Here is a 17,027-nt window from a genome sequence, read left to right on the forward strand (position 1 = left end):
CTTCTCCTTTTTAGCTGACATATTTCTCAGATGTTTCCATATCACAATTATGGTGGGAAGGGGCCCGATTGGAGAAAGAGGCTTGCACAACAGTAATTTTTCAAACTTGTAAGCAAATAATATTAACAGCATTCAGACTATTCTTTGCAGGCTAAATATTTAGTAGTATAATTGTACAAATCAAGCAAAGGCCTTTGGAGGTAGATCCAATTATCCATGGAACATTATTTCTTTCTCTCAAAAAATATTGTATTACCAGGCCATTATGGACTTTGGGGGAAATTTATAATGTATAACTTTATACGAGTGGAGCATAGCTGGAGAAAAAATTATCCATACTTCATGATTTCAAAGTTTTCTCCTCAATTTTACTTTATATGAAATTATAAACAAGGAGTGGAAAGAGATAAATTCTAACTCAGCTACAGACATACAATTAGGAGAAAGAAAGACTGGAACAAGCAAAATCAATGGGGAAGCCAGCAGGAAGTTGGAAGTCTCAGATATTTGAGGTCCTTGCTTAACAACCGACACAATGGCAACTGGGACTGCCAGAACTACGATAACCAAATGGTGCAATCGTATTACTTTTTGACTTATGACCATGTCCTTTCATGACTTGGGTTTCCAGTCCCAATTAGCGTTGTTAAATGAGGACTATCTGTACAATGTTAGTACTGATCCTTAAACTTCTTCTCAGCTGTTGCCATATCAGCTACAAAAGTCTGGAGAATCTCCATTGGAAACCTTTGTATAACCTGGTCATCTGGCTATTTACCAATTACCAAGAATACCTCGCTGGTTTTTTTTCAGCATGCTTACCACCATCTCCACAAGACCCACTGCCACAATGTCTTTGGGTTTTGCATCTTTGGTTCCAATGTAGGAGCCAATAGTGTCACACGACCAGGGAGAGTACTGGCTGTAATCATTTCCTTTATATTTGCCTGCTACCTTCAGGTCTTCATCCAAGTACTGCATAAAAACAAAGCCCACTCATGTCAGTGAAAGAAAGGAAGCTTTATGCTGTCATTTGGAATTACTTTGTCTAGACTAATTGCAGGTAAGAACATTTATTAAACATTTGAGACAACTTATAAGGTTTGGAATTTCTCATACTTTTAAAACTAATTCCTAATCTCTGGGCTCTTGTACTCTTATTTTTCTCCACCGTGAGGAGAAAAATGACAGGAGAGACTTACCTGAGCAACTTCTAACCTTCCCTGCCAGCTTTCCCATTAGCAGTGGTTGTGGGAAGATGGCAAGGAAGGTCGTAAATGGCAATCATATGACTGTGGCTCACTGCAATGTCATAATCATGAGCCAGGCATTAAAATGCCCAGATCACAATTATTTTGATCATGAGGCCGTTGTGATAGCTGCAACTTCTTGAACAGGTCGTAAGTCCCCCTTGTTCAGCACATTTGTAACTTTGAATGGTTGTTGAATGAGGGGTTGTAACCCAAGGATTACTTGAATCTGTAATTTTAGAGTACTGTGACCTTCAAAATGGTCTACACCACACTATACTACAGTTCACTACCCTGACATCCTATTTAGAGAAGAGATTATGATTAAACAAAATGTACTTTATTGCCATTGTTTCATGATTTGAATTATGATTGTTAGAATGTACTCTCCTTATTTCTACACTATCTTTCTGAGTGTGAACTGATGAGTCAAAAGTCTTTGGCAGTTGGGTTACCTGCCTTGTGAACACTGATAATTCTTTTTCTGAGGTCTGCAGAAATTTGTTTTGAATGGGACAACATTCATTTCCACAACCATCAATCATGAAATGCAGACTGATGGTGCCTGCCATCAATATTTTAAAGGGAAGAGCCCCTCAAACTCAGCGTCTGATTATCATCTCAGTGATTGGAACACCTGATTCAACTTTTCCCTTAAGATAGTTGGTTAGTATAATGGGATTTAGATCATGGCAGAATATTCTTCAAACAGGTCATCTACATTTCTCTCTTTAGGACAAATTTCCCATATTTTTTTAAACCACGTGTCATATTCGCTACTAAATTGTTTTATACATATGCTTACCTCATCAGTGTGTAAAGAATGAGGCAAGGTTGGTGATGATGCAAATGGTGGTGGGGAGATGACCTTCCTTTCTTCCAGCTGAGCCATAATCTCCTTTCGCCTTCGATGCAATTCATCTAAACTAGGGTGTGGCTGAGGGGGAGCCCGACTATAAGGCTCCTGAAGGTTAAAAAAGAATGCAGATATGAAGATTCCTGTAGTCTACAAATGAACTTAAGTCAACAATCCCAAAGTTATAAGATACTTTAGCAAAGCAGCAAAATTATTTCAATACAAGTTTCTTAGTAAACCTCCCTTCTTAGATTCATTAACGTCTGTTGAGTCATTATGAATTTCATAAGGCAAACATTTCTGCTCAACAGCATTTTGGAGAAAATTAGGAATGCTACCTTACTATTTTATTTTATTTTATTATTTTATTTTATTTTATTTTATTTTCCACAAAAAAACGTTTTTATTCCAACAGGCTGGTCTGGCCTAACTCTCCCTTTTAAATTGGGTTTTAAATGTTTTTAGATAAATTGGATGTCTTAAATTTGTTTTTTGAGCCTAAATTATTTAATCTGTTTTTAATAGTTTTTTAACTTTTGTATGTCTTTGTATTTTATCTTGGCTGTTCACCGCCCTGAGTCCTTCGGGAGTAGGGCAGTATACAAATATGATAAAATAAAATAAATAAATAAATAAATAAATGTAAGATTATAATATCACATTTTATATTTAAGTTTTAATTTTTTTTTAAATGAAAACATAGCAAATTTTGGTGACTGAAGGAATGGAAAGCTACTTTAACCCAAATGATACATTTCCAGGTTTGGAATCTGATAATCTGTTAGTTATATTGCTAAATGTATTAATGTACTTTCTAATCATTGATACTGGTTTTCCATGAACATTTGACTATAGTGTTCACCCAATTATACTTAGTGAACAAAAAGTCACCAAAGCCACACATATAAGAAGCAATCTTGTTTCATTAACACTTATACAATCAGAAAGCATAAATATTAATAATCTATAATAGATGTTTATAATCTACTCAGTGTTGCTTTGAAGAAGGTAAGAAACCATAGCAGTTCATTGTCTGCAGAAAATAAAACACAGTAACCTGGGTTGCAATTTATATTCTGCCATTTACTGGCTATCCAGATATTTAAACTCACATTGGCCTCTCAGAGATACCCAGTCACTTTGCCTCTCTAAACTCTGGAATGTATCAAAACAACATATGCCAACCACTCTATAGTTGTTCTTATTCATTGCTACACATCAGAAATATTATCTATCTGTTTGGTTTGTGTATCTGTGAATGAATGGCTTCAGCAAAGCAAAGCTTAAAGAAAAATCCTCTAACAAAATAAAAGATAGAAGTACTTACTTAGGCTATTCCTTAGGCCAGGGGTCTCCAACCACTACCGGGACAAGGCCTATTTGCAACCAGGCCACATGAGTGGTAGGCCGGCATGCGCACACAATCTAAATCACATGAGCAATGGGCACTGGCACTTGCAGCCCCACTCATGTGAGTGGTGGGAACCAGTGGGCAAGTGCCTGTCGCTCACACAAAACCATCACCTTTCCACCCTGCCCCCACCCACCCATGGCTGCCAACCTGGAACATTGCCTTAGGTCATTACAGAATAAATTCTGGTCTTCCTGCAAACTGAAATTCTGTTCTGGAATTTGAGATGGAAAAGAAATGCAATTCTGTCCCATTTCTTGATTTACAACAATCAATTATAGGTTTTCAATGCCTTGAACCTCCCTCATTCTTTTCAGAAGCAAAATTAATTATAAAAAACAAAGATAAATTTAAATTTGCATTTGTGAAATGTGCACATCTTGGCTTTTCTTGCAACATTTATACTTTGATAGATTTTTAAATCTAAACTCAGAATATACATTGCTGAGTTAACTTGCTTGGTTAATTTAGGGGCCTTAATGAAGCTACCCATAAAATGGGACAGCACACAATTGCTTTAAAACTAAATTAAATTAAAACTAAAATGGCACATTACTTTTACCATAATCATAAAATTAAAAAATGTATCATACTCTATGATATGAAGGTCTAATCTGATTCAGATGTGGTCCAACTGGATAGTAGCCCTCCACTTGTTGATATCTGTCTCTTGTTTCAGGTACATATGGTGATATAGCAGGTGGAGAAATTTCAATCGGAACAGGACTTCCTCGGATAATATCTTCCCGTTGGTATGGCTGTGCAGCAGGATACACACGTCTGCTGTCATAATGGGGAGGATATACAGGTTGACTCATTGGAGGGTATTGCTGTGGCTGTGCGCTGTATTGTGAGTTCATGATGCGATCTTGAAGATAGGGTGCATAATGTTGTTCTACAAAAGGAGGACCTGGTTCAGGAATAGATGATGGAGGTCGGACGAATCGAGACATACACTGTAGTGATTGAGCTGGAGGATAATATACACCTAAATATATGAAACAAGATTTAGAACAATATTTAGTCCATTGTTTTAACTACTTCAGAGAATCAGAGTTTGCATGAATTAAAATGTCAGTTAATTTTTTCCCCATTTACATTTGAGGAGATGCATTTATTTTTGCAAACGATATCTGTCCTAAAAGATGATGGAAAGCATCATATTCTGATGATAGAATTTAATCGATATTTACTATTCAACCACAAAAAAGGGAAAAACACATTTTATTTCAAGACCAAATTTCATGTAGATGGGAATTACCTGCTTGATAGGGTGGAGGCTCAAATGGGGGAGCTGTTCCTCGAGGATCTGGATAGAAAACATCAGTTTGCTGAGCTGGGTACAACTGGGAGCCTCGGGGAACTATTTGCAGCTGCTTGCCTACTGAAATTGGAGGCAAGTCTGTAGGTCCTCGGGAGGGCACTGGGTGAGAGCTCTTGGAAACAGGTTCCAGCCTAGATTAGACAAACACAAAGATGAAGCAATTACAACTTAGTATAGATATTGTTTTATTGTTGCTGTGTGCTCCCATTTACTTGTGGGAAACTTAGAAGGATTTCACTCTCAAATATTGCTAACGGTGATTGACAGTGACAAGCAGCAGTTTTCAATGACTTGAGAGAGGATTTCTAACAGCCCTACATCTGGGAAATGACCTCTGGATCATCTGCTTCCAAACACATGCTCTTCTGTTGTATTCTGCCACTAATGTAAGCATCCCACCCTTATGTTCCTCATTGCAGGAAACCCTATGCACTTTTTCTAATATCAGATGTTTTTTGTAAGAATCCCACTTCATTTTTATTTATTTGATTATGTCCCACCTTTATTACTTTTACAAATAATGTGGCAAGCATATCCAACACATCTTTTTCCTACTATTTATCCACAAAAACAACCCTGTGAGGTGGATTGGCCTGAGAGAACTGGCTCAAGATTACCCAGCTGGCTTTCATGGCTAAGGCAGGATTTGAATTCATGACTTCTTGCTTTCTAGCCTGGCGCCTTAACTATTACAGCAGCAACCTTACAAAATTACTATTTGTTTTCTTATCCAATGTAAGCAGAAAATCTCAACAGCAGCAACGCTTGACCGTGACTAGGTTTGGAAATTAAGGAAAGCTGGCACAGTCAATTTTTCAAAGAAATATTATAGTGGTTGGTCAAATTGGGAAGTTTTAAAAAAGTAAAAAAGTATTTTGAAAGAAAACAATTGCAAATTACTTCCGCATTATTGGCAGGATCTGAATGACATGAACAGGTATCAAATTCAAGTTTAAGGAGCTTTTATATGTTGAATATAAGTTGATCTCCTAGGCCAGAGGTCCCCAACCTCTGGGCCATGGCCCACTTCTGGTGCTGTGAGCTCTTTGCAACTGGGCTGTGGAAACGGCAGGCGAACACGTGCACCCATGCTCCATTTGTGTGAGCAGTGTGCGTGTTTGCTGGCCACTTGCAGGGAATGATCCTCTCCCCCACCCTGCAGTCCGCAAAGCTGGAAAAGTTGGGAAACTCTGCCCTAGGCTTTGATTCTGAAAAAAAATGACTTACAGATAGAAAAAGTTGTACATATCAAGTTATATACAAGCTGCCAGGAGGAATCAGTGCAGAAGTATATACTCTATATTTTGACTACATACAATTTTGGCATGTGGAAGCATGTGTGGATTACTCTTTTGCAAGCTAATTTATATTGTCAAATTCTAAAAAATAAACAATATAGAAGCATACAAATCAGGAGGTGATCCAGGGGCACTGCTACTATGGTGGTCCATCTTCCCAGGTTTCATGACTGAGTCATAACTGGAGTCAGTTCCACGAGAGATAAGTTGTGTCACTGTACTGCCTGGTGAAACAATCCCATTTGGCAAGGTAGAGGGTTTTCTATTGGGTAGGTCCACTGTTGCTTCATCTGAGATAATAGCTGCTGCGGGCAGGCCCACTTCATTTAGTTGACCCAAGGAGGCACTCAAAGGTCTTCGAGGAACTAGACGTTTGTTCATCTTGCGAAATCTTCAAGAAAAAAAATATGGTAATCAATCAACAAAACAGAATTGTTACAGTTGCAACAGGATGCATTTTAATTCAGGCCCAATATTTACAAATATTATGAATACATGTGGATTGCATACAACTAGATAATACAAGTAACCCTTGAATTATAATGGTAATTGGGATTGTAATTTCTATTGCTATACAATGCGGTTGTAAAACATGGCATCACATGACTGCATCACTTAGCAATAGCAAACCCAGCACTCCACGTTCCCATGATTAATTGACCTTCACCAATTGTTAGCTGAGGACCCATCCCAAGTCAAGCCATTCTGAGTTTGATCCCCCTCCGTCCCAAGCCTTAGTTCTTCTAAGGTAGGGGACTGCCTCCTCTCAATATCCCCCTCCCCATCTGCATCTTTGGCTGCCCTACAACTTGCCTTGAGGGCAGCAACCTCAAAACTTCAGGCTTCTGGGGCTGCTCGTCACACTGTGGCTCAGGGACTGCAAGAAACCCCTGAACCTCAGTGCACTGCAAAGCCACCCAGGAAGCCTCAGGTGCCCCAGCAGTGTGGCATGGTATGAAGCCCCAGCCACCCCAAGAAGTGAAAGACCCGTGATGGCGAACCTATGGCATGTATGCCACAGGTAGCACGTGGAGCCGTATCTGTGGGCACGTGAGCTGTTGCCCTAGCTCAGCTCCAGCGCACTGGCCAGCTGATTTTCAGCTGGCTCCGCCCACGCCACCCCTCCCCTCCCAGGAGTCTCTACATGGCCCGTTTTGGATGCCAGGTAAGTATAGGGCTTGCGCAGAGACTTTGGGAGGGCATTTTTGGCCTCCGGACAGGGTGGGGGAGGCTGTTTTTGGCCTCGCCAGGCTCTAGGAAAGCTTCTGGAGCCTGGGGAGGGCAAAAAATGGGTCTGCCGGGCCCACCGGAAGTCAGGAAATGGGCTGTTGTGGCCCTCCAAGGGGGAGGGGGAGGGCATTTTCACCCTCCCCAGGCTCCAAGATACTTAAATAGATACCCAGAAACTTAAAACTTGCCACTTGCTCCACTGGTCTCCATTGATAACCAAGGGCTGAATGTCCGATCTATTCCTCCTATAGTCCAATATAAACTCATTGGTCTTACTGGTGTTAAGGACCAAGTTATTGTCTCCACACCACGAAAGCAACCGGTCCACCTCATCTTGATAGGCAGACTCATCCCCCCGGATGAGTCCTACCACTGTTATATCATCTGCAAATTTATTAATAGTATTACTGGCATGAATGGGAATGCAGTCATGTACATAAAGAGTATAGAGTAAGGGACTCAACACACAACCCTGTGATGTACCAGTGTTAAGAATAAGGGCTGAGGAGATATGATTACTTAATCTGACCTTCTGAGAGTGGCCAGACAGGAAATCCATAATACAAAGGCATAAGAACAAGAAAGTCCAATTTCCATAAATTTAGACACTAGTCTATGTGGAAGAATTGTGTTAAATGCAGAGCTAAAATCTACAAAAAGCATCCTCACATAGCCCCGCCCCACTGTTCCAGATGAGTCAGAGCAGTGTGAAGAGTGATGGCTATAGCATCCATTTGTTCTGTATGCAAACTGGTATTTATCAAATGTATGCAGAAGACCAGAAATGATGTGCTGACAGACCAGTTTCTGAAAGCACTTCATGATGATAGGAGTGAGTGCCACTGGTCTGTAATTGTTGAGGTTATTGATAGGGAACTTCTTTGGCAGCGGAACAATAGAGATGATAGACCATGATGGTTAACCTTTTCGGCACTGAGTGCCAAAACTGGAGTGCGCGCGCACACCAGAGCACTGGAACCCAGAAGAGCAGCTGGCGATAGCACGCGTGCCCACAGAGAGGCTCTGTGTGCCACTTCTGGCACACATGCCATAGGTTTGCCATCAGGGTGATAGACGATGGAACAAAAGCAAGGAAAAACATTAGGTTCCAATATTAACATTATTAAGATGAATTAACATTCATTAATAGGATGAAGATGATTTTGTATGTTTTTGAAAGGATTAAGAGAGAGATGAATTACAAAAGACTAAAAGGATTTGAATGCTAGCAGTGGGCTAGCAGCTAATTTATGCTTATCTTGGAACTTTAGTTCAGAGCAAAAAACAGTAATGTAACACAAAATTTCCCACATGTCAACTGCACATCTTTTAACTCAGCCTTCAAGTATGGCCATATCACAACTTATTTGCAGTAATTGTTTCCTAATGATCCACTAGCTCACAGTTACCCAACCTTTCCAGCTTTGCAGACCAGTGGTGGGGAGGGATGGTTCCATGTGAGTGGCCAGTAAGCGTGCTCGCATAGGTCCGTTTGTGTAAGCGGCGGGCACATGTGCCCGCTTTTTGCGCACATGGAGTGCACACACTTGCCTGCCACATCTGAGGCCCAGTTTCTAATGGCTCACGGCCCACTAGTGGGCTGCAGCCTGGGGGTTTGGGGACCCCTGCACTAGATCATTTTTTTCACTGAACTATTCACCAGGATTCCAAACTTTTGGGTTATTAATTATTGCCAATTTTTTTCAACTGTATTACTTCTAAATAGGAAATCCTACGATAAATGAAGATGAAACACAACTTGAGACCTTATCTCATCTTGTATTTTTTTTAAATTATCAACAAATACAATCAGAATCATGTCATAAGATAAAACATTAAAAACAGAGATAGGAAATAAAATAAAATCATATGTTCACAATTGTAAAACAGCAAGATGATTAAATAAAAATCCAAAACTGATCAAAGTAGGCAAGAAGATAATTTTTTGTAGTTGCTTTTAAGAAAGACTACATTTGCTCAAAAACATCTCTTCCCAACTCACATTCCTCTTATCAGTTCATCCTCAAATGTAAAGATGCTGAATATTTCATTGCTCAGCCCAAGTGAAATAAATTAAGGATCCAGTCCTTGACTTCCTGAATAATCAGAGAAATGATTGAAGCCTGGGAAATGAGCCCCTTTCAGTAAATAGGAGTGCTGATTTACCGCCAGCTTATCAGGTTCTTAGGAGCTGAGGACTTGGAAGTACAAGAAAATAGCCAACGATTTAATAACCGGCCATCAACACCACAATCAACAACTAAAAAGTCACACACAACCAGGCACCACATAAATACTATGCTTAGAATAACCTAAAGCACACATTCTGATGAGAGAGACATTTCTGGAGGATGGGATCCAGCATGAGTCCGAAAGCTCGGAAGACTAAAACTCTGATCCTAGTGATGGACTCAGATTGCATCCTGCAACATTATCTTGGGACACATATATTTGCCTTCATTCGTGAAATAAATTCCTCTTTAATAATATTTTAATAATTAAAACAGAAGTTCAATTATTTTTATAATTTCTTAAATGTCTTCTAAAAGAATACAATCATAGTAATATTTACCAATTCTTGTATCTAAAGGTCAACTTTAAAAATGTACTTTTTCCCCCTTGTAGTACCAGCAATTTCTAATTAAAATTTTAAAAAATCTCTATGGTTGATATATCCAGATGAATAAATTATTAATAAAATGCTACTGTATGACTTATAAACTGCTGTTTCCCAGTTTTTGTTTGAATGATCAAAGGTTTTACTATTTTGATCCTCTGAGGATTGAACTGAATGATTCCGACTTTAAGCTCATATATAATATTTAAGGTAGAAGTAGAACAATGACATGGAACTTACTTTTCTAGTTCTTCCTGTGAGTGTGCAAATGTGCAGCTGGCCCCACGGGGGCATTCTCTTCTCTGCTTCATATCTCGACACATATATGTCTTGTACTTGCTGTGCTGAGGTGGCTAAATTAGATAAAAGAACACAAAAGATTATTTGGAAAATAATTATCCAAGATAAGCAGAAAAAAAATCTGAAGAAAAAATACAGAAAGATACCTTTGTTAAAAATGACATGAGTGACTAGGTTTTATGACTATAATTGTCATCAAAATCATAGCATACAGATAATAAAATACCAGTTCTGTTCATATAAACATGAGCAAGTTCATCCTTTATGTATTGATACAGTAGGTTATTTAAAAAAGAAAACTTAATCATATCATTTAATAGTGTGAATATTGTAGATAGGGATAAGTAATAATATAGTACACTAACCTCACAGAAAACTAAGATTGACTGATCTTGGCTTCAAAGAATGCCTAAAATCTATTATCCCTTGTGGCAATTTGTTATCTTACATATAATTTGAAAGAATAAACAACTGTTTATTCTGTTTTAGTTCAGAAAGGAGCCCTTTGTCTAGGTCAAACTCAAGACAGGGCTGGTCTGGAAATATTAAAGGACCAGCCTGCAGTGCCTCTGCCAGCCAAAACGGGCTGCGAGGGGCCTCTGGGTGGCCCGTTTTTGGCCGGTAGAGTGCTGTGGGAGGCCGGGGAGGCCAAAAACAGGCTACACAGTGCTGCTGAAGGACTGCATTGGACTGGATTATAATTATGTGGCCTCAAGTAAGTGCCTGATCTGGATAGAAAACAAGCAACATCCTATGTTAATACTACAGTTTAATGCCAGATTTTACATACTGTAGGTCCATTTAATCTATAATCAACAATCTATAATTGACACCATTTCTATTTACTACCCTGGAAATTTACCTCTGCTGTTAGATCTTGTATTATCATGTTATTTATGCTATTGTATTTTTATTATTAGTTGAATAATAAAAATACAATAGTATAAATAGCTTTTCTGCCTGGAAAAGCAATTTACTATTAAACAATAGGGTATAAATTTAGAAATAAAAAGTTTAGTAGAGTATGAAGAATAAGTAATAAATGTTTGCCAGTAATATCTGGTAGAAGAGATAGGAAAATGGTTATAGTAAAGAACTGTGGAAAGAAAGAAGGGGAAAAATGCATCTTGAGCCTGGGTCAAACGCCCACCAGGCCCACCCCCACCCCTGGCCACATACCCCCAGCTGTCTGAGATCAAACAAAACCCTGATGTGGCCCTCAATGAAATCGAGTTTGACACCCCTGGTCTAGATGCACCTTTCCCAAGCTCTGCACTATATACCAGTGGTCTCCAACCTTCCCTGTTTGGTGGACTGGCGGTGGTGGTGAGGGAAGAGGATGGTTTCACAACATTTTCACAAATGCAGCTTCACGTGTGCACACACACTGTGCTTGCCCACCACTTCCATGGCCCGGTTTCAAACAGGCTGCAGCCCGGCACCAGACTGTAGATCAGGGGTTGGGGACCCCGGCTATTCACTATACCTGTTGCTGATCTGCTCCTTTTTTGCTGTGATTCTGGATGTAATCAACCAGTCCATGTACCACAGTCCGTACAGCAACTAATCCATTCTCAAGCTGTTCCCATGTGGGTGGTGGAGCATCTACAGTGTTTAGAAGAAAAAAAAAACTGAATTTTTCGCAGCAATGGGAAATTTTATGGAACAAAAAAATCTTTCATCATAAAAACCATTCATTTTTTTAAGGACATGGAAAATAGAAGACATTTACAAGGATGTAATGATATACAAGAATTAAGATTTGATTTTGAAAAACAAATTAGTTTCTTTTATGACAAGAACAGGATCCTCTGACTATTTATTTACTTTCTTTTTCAAAATAAACTTAGTTGGTTTTACATGGTGATTTATGTTAGAATGTTTTTGTTATATTTCTGCACTGGACTTTTTTGTCAAAAATAGAATACAATACAGACATAAAGCAATAAGATAAATATATCATAAAATAACATGATCTTTGAAATTGTCATGAGATTTTTACTTTCCTAAATATATGTTTATGTGTTTTTTAAGATTAGAGTATCATCTTCAGGGAGTGGAAATTTTATGTAAAACAGAACGTGCAGTCAGCACTAACTTTTGATTTATACATAGATCTCTAAAAATTGTAGTCCACATACAGGAAAAATTTGGAACTGCTAGTCAAAAAATATACTTTCATATATATATATTTAATTTGATTTATATGCCGCCCTTCTCCGGAGAATCAGGGTGGCTTACAATGCGTTAAGCAATAGCATTCATACTTTTGTATATTTATACAAAGTCAGTTTATTGCCCACATAATCTGGGTCCTCATTTTACCTACCTTAGAAAGGATGGAAGGCTGAGTCAACCTTGAGCCTGGTGAGATTTGAACTTGCAGTAATTGCAGGCAGCAGATGTAAGTGGATGTTAATAACAGTGCTTTAGTCTGCTGAGCCACCAGAGCTCTCTATATTAGTCTTAAGATGATATAAAAACTGTTGTCTGCCTGCCCGCCTGCCCATCCATCCATCCAAATTTACCTGGACTGGGATCAATATTTGCAAGAAGTTCAAGATGGGGTCGAAGCCGGGTCAAATTAGCTGGATCACCAGTCCTCTGGAGAGCAATTGTTAATTCCTGAACACTCTGTGCAAAAGAGGCTGGGGTCTGCAACTTAACACATTCACATATTAATCATTAGAAATGCTTTCTGTCTACATGGACACCCCAATCAAATGGGAAAATACATGTTAATTATTATCTTAATTATTTATGACTTGATATAAACCACTTTGTCTTCCAAAATTTGGTGTCTTCTCCAGAAATAATTTATTTTTATTTTATTTTGTTTATTTTATTAAAATTTATATGCCGCCCTTCTCCCAAAGGACTCGGGGCGGCTCACAACAATAAAATCACAATAAAACAGCAATAATAAATAAGATTAAAAGATTCAATTAAAATCCCACAATTAATTAAACCTCCCAAAACAGAATCAGACAATTTGCTTAAAAAGCCATGTCTTCAGGTCTTTGCAGAAGGAACGGAGATCAGGGGCCGTCCGGAGCCCGTGGGTAACTCATTCCAGAGGGTCGGTGCAGCCACAGAGAACGTCCTCATCCTGGGCGCCATCAGCCGACATTGTCTGGCAGATGGCACCCGGAGGAAGGCAGCCCTATGTGAGCGCACTGGGCGGTGGGAGGCCGATAGGAGGTGATCCTGCAAGTACCCTGGGCCCATGCCATGAAGGGCCTTATAGGTGAGAACCAGCACCTTGAAGCAGATCCGAAGGACCACCGGCAACCAGTGCAGCTCGCACAGGAGAGGTGTAACCCAGGAGTATCGGGAAGCTCCCGTAATAATGCACTAATTTCTAATTATAGTAGAAAAGAGTATAATAAGACACTAAAATGAGTTTTCAATCAAGAAAAATGCTATTATAAGAAGACAATAGTGAAAAAATGATTAACTTCTGGCATCTTTTGCACTCATCCTTCCATTTCAACAATATAATTACTTGTTATGTATAAACAAAGATCTGGTTTCTTTTGCACTGCATACACATGAGTTCCCTCATAGGCTCTGGGTTAATCTGTAGTTTCATAACACACTAGCATAGAAAAACTGCAATGCTTTCCCCACAGTTGGACTACAAGAGAGTCTTTCCACATTATGGTCTCATATAAGCCCAGGCCTCCAAAGTCATAGACTAAAGCTAAAAATTACTCCTGAAATGCTTCCAAATCATTTTAAGTACTTGCCTCATGCAGCCTTATATAAATGCTCTTTATCCTTTTTTCTGCAATATAAGTACCTTCCAAAGTACTACAGCGCAACAATCACATCTTAGCTCTAAGCTTAAGACATGATCTATGGCTGTTTTTATTTTTATTCAAGGAATTAATAACATTCAGGAACATTATTACTAGTAGAAATAAATGTATTTTATACTAGTTCCTACATAAAACCCTCTCAAAGTGATTTACAAAATATAAAATATACAATAAAATAATAAAACAGTTTTAAAGTATATAATAATAATAATAATAATAATAATAATAATAATAATAATAATAATAATAATAATAGTAATAAAAAGCATTCATCTGGAATTCACAAATGAATACTAAAATGAAAATAGGTAAAAAACACACTTTCTAGTTTAGGCTATAATAGCAATAACACTTAGATTTATATACAGCTTCTCAGTGCTTTTACAGCCCTCTCTAAGGCATAGTGCCCCCAACAATCTGGGTCCTCATTTTACTGACCTCGGAAGGATGGAAGGCTGAGTCAACCTTGAGCCTAGTGAGATTCGAACCACCAAATTGCAGTCAGCCGGCAGTCAGCAGAAGTAGCCTGCAGTACTGCATTCTAACCACTGCACCACCACGGTTCATAATAGGCTCTACGTCTAAAATGGTGAAAGAGGTTCCCAGGTATTTTGTATCAAAGCTAAACTTTACAAGTAAGGAGGATACTCCATTCCCACTACAGGTAGTTTTCAATTTACAACCACAATTGAGCCCCAAATTTCTATTGTTAAGCAAGACAGTTGTTAAGTGAGTTTTGCCCCATTTTACGATCTTTCTTGCCAGGTTGTTAAATGAATCTGGCATCCCCAATGACTTAGCTTGATAAAAGATCACAAAAGGTGAACACATGACCCTGGGACACTGCAACCCTCATAAATACAAGCCAATAGTCAAGTGCAGGGATTTTGATCATGTGACCATGGGTATGCTGCAACACTAGTAAGTGTGAAAGAGAGTCATAATCACTTTTTTCAGTGCTGTTGTAAGTTCAATCATTAAATGAATGGTTGTAAGTCGAGGACTACCTGTATAAAGTCAGAATGAAAAAAATTGTAATTGGTGCATTTCACATATAAATATGAATTTCTCTTTACAATTTTATCAGCATTTTTAAAATTGATTTGAGAAACAAAAGGATAATGATTTAAAGAGATACTACCTTGTCAATAATAGACTGCATGTGGGATTTGTGAGACTGGTCCCCATATAGCAATGAAGACCACTGATCTGGAGCTATGCGTAAACCAGCCTCCATAGCAATTTGTACAATTTGGGAATCATGTTCTCGTCTCAGAGCTTCATATGTTCTGAATTCTTCCTTCAGCTGCATTAGGGAGGAATCCTCATCACGTTTAGTCACCTGGTGGAGCAAAACTATTAAAGTAAGATAAAGTAATGAACCTTAAGGAATAAGTGTGCCTAATCAAGTTTCTCTCTTGCAAATGATAATTCTGCGGAACTTTCTGCATGCCATTTTGTGCAAAAGAAATTCACACACACACACACACACACACACACACACACACACACAATTTAAGAATGGACATAACTACCAGATAAAGAAGATCCACAAACACTTAAATTCTTTTGTACCTTGAAACAGGAGGCTCTGTAAAGAAGCTGGACAACATGCCCAATGCTGGTTTTAGAAGCCTGAGGAAATCGTGGTTCCAACCTCTGTACCACAAAGAGAACCAAGACTTTTCGAGATAAAGCAGATCCATCTTCTAAAGCTAAAAGAACTAACTTCAGGGCTTCCTCCTGCATCGCTGGAAAATCAAGAGGACCATGACAGGATTAATATAGGATTTTTGTAAAGATATTACAAATTCTATGAATTAGCAACTATATTAGGAGTTATAGAAATCTCTAGGTTACATCAGGATCGTGCTAGAAAAGGAGCCTTGGTCTTACCTGATATGCTCCTTCACATTGGGTGGAGATAGCATCCAGGAACAGGTTGACCTCGTCTGTTAGCTGATTGGACTGAGTCTGTCAGAACTGTGAGGACACACCTCCCTTACCAATGGTCCCCAGCTTTTGGCGAAGACTTATTGACAGACTTGACGTGTCTTTTGCTAAGGTTCTCCCACTTTGGACCCAGGACCAGACCACTCTTTCAGGGTGGGGCTCAGTGGTGAAATGTAAAATTTGTTACTACTGGTTCTGTGGACATGGCTTGGGGGGGGGGGGTGTAAAGTGACTGGGTGGCGTGGCCAACTTTTTTTTTTACTATTAAAACCATTTTTTCTACAACCTCTTCGGCTGAAGAGGTTGTTTTAAAAAATGCTTTTAAAAGCCTCTGCCAACCAGGCAACTCAGCTGGGATCGGCAGAGGCTTTTAAAAGAATAAAAAGCCTCTGCTGATCAGGCAACTCAGCTAGGATCGGCAGAGGCTTTTAAAACCATTTTTTCTACAACCTCTTCAGTCGAAGAGGTTGTAGAAAAAATGCTTTTAAAAGCCTCTGACTATCCCAGCTGAGTCATGTGATCATCAGAGGGTTTTTTTTCTTTTAAAAGCATTTTTTCGGCCGAAGACATTGTAGAAAAAATGCTTTTAAAAATTAAAAAAAAAAGCCTCTGATGATTGTGCAGCTCAGCTGGGCATGGGGGGGGGGGTGTTTGCAGGGATTTTTGCTACCGGTTCTCCGAACCACCCACCTCCATCGCTACCGGATCGGGCATTCCGGTCCAAACCGGGAGCATTTCACCCCTGGTGGGGCTGGATGCTATCTCCACCCAACGAGAAGGAGCATATCAGGTAAGACCAACGCCCTTTCTCCATTGTGGTGGAGATAGCATCCAGGAATGGGACATACCAAAGCTGGCTTGTCCTACTGGTGGGCTGCAGTCTGGTCCAAAGTAGCCTGTTCAGAATGGACCGACTCGCCTGCCAAAGGCCGCTTCACCTGAAGCGAAGGTGTCCAGCTTGTAATGT

At 39.2% G+C, this 17,027-nt stretch overlaps 1 protein-coding gene across 1 annotated transcript in view; it reads right to left on the reverse strand.

Annotated features, from left to right (window-relative positions):
• RC3H1 (ring finger and CCCH-type domains 1) overlaps positions 1-17,027 on the reverse strand; it is a 38,434-nt gene that overhangs the window by 11,576 nt on the left and 9,831 nt on the right. Inside the window, exons 4-13 of the mRNA XM_070939221.1 lie at positions 15,683-15,858; positions 15,249-15,449; positions 12,815-12,947; positions 11,773-11,891; positions 10,227-10,339; positions 6,249-6,530; positions 4,779-4,972; positions 4,111-4,505; positions 2,056-2,214; positions 823-975 (exon numbers count right to left, since the gene is read on the reverse strand). Of these exons, the coding sequence (XP_070795322.1) occupies positions 823-975; positions 2,056-2,214; positions 4,111-4,505; positions 4,779-4,972; positions 6,249-6,530; positions 10,227-10,339; positions 11,773-11,891; positions 12,815-12,947; positions 15,249-15,449; positions 15,683-15,858 (1,925 nt within the window). The remainder of the gene's footprint in view (positions 1-822; positions 976-2,055; positions 2,215-4,110; positions 4,506-4,778; positions 4,973-6,248; positions 6,531-10,226; positions 10,340-11,772; positions 11,892-12,814; positions 12,948-15,248; positions 15,450-15,682; positions 15,859-17,027) is intronic.

Source organism: Pituophis catenifer, unplaced genomic scaffold (assembly GCF_029215685.1).
Source record: "Pituophis catenifer annectens isolate HBS135680 unplaced genomic scaffold, rPitCat1.0.hap2 SCAF_3, whole genome shotgun sequence".
Lineage (NCBI taxonomy): Eukaryota > Metazoa > Chordata > Lepidosauria > Squamata > Colubridae > Pituophis > Pituophis catenifer.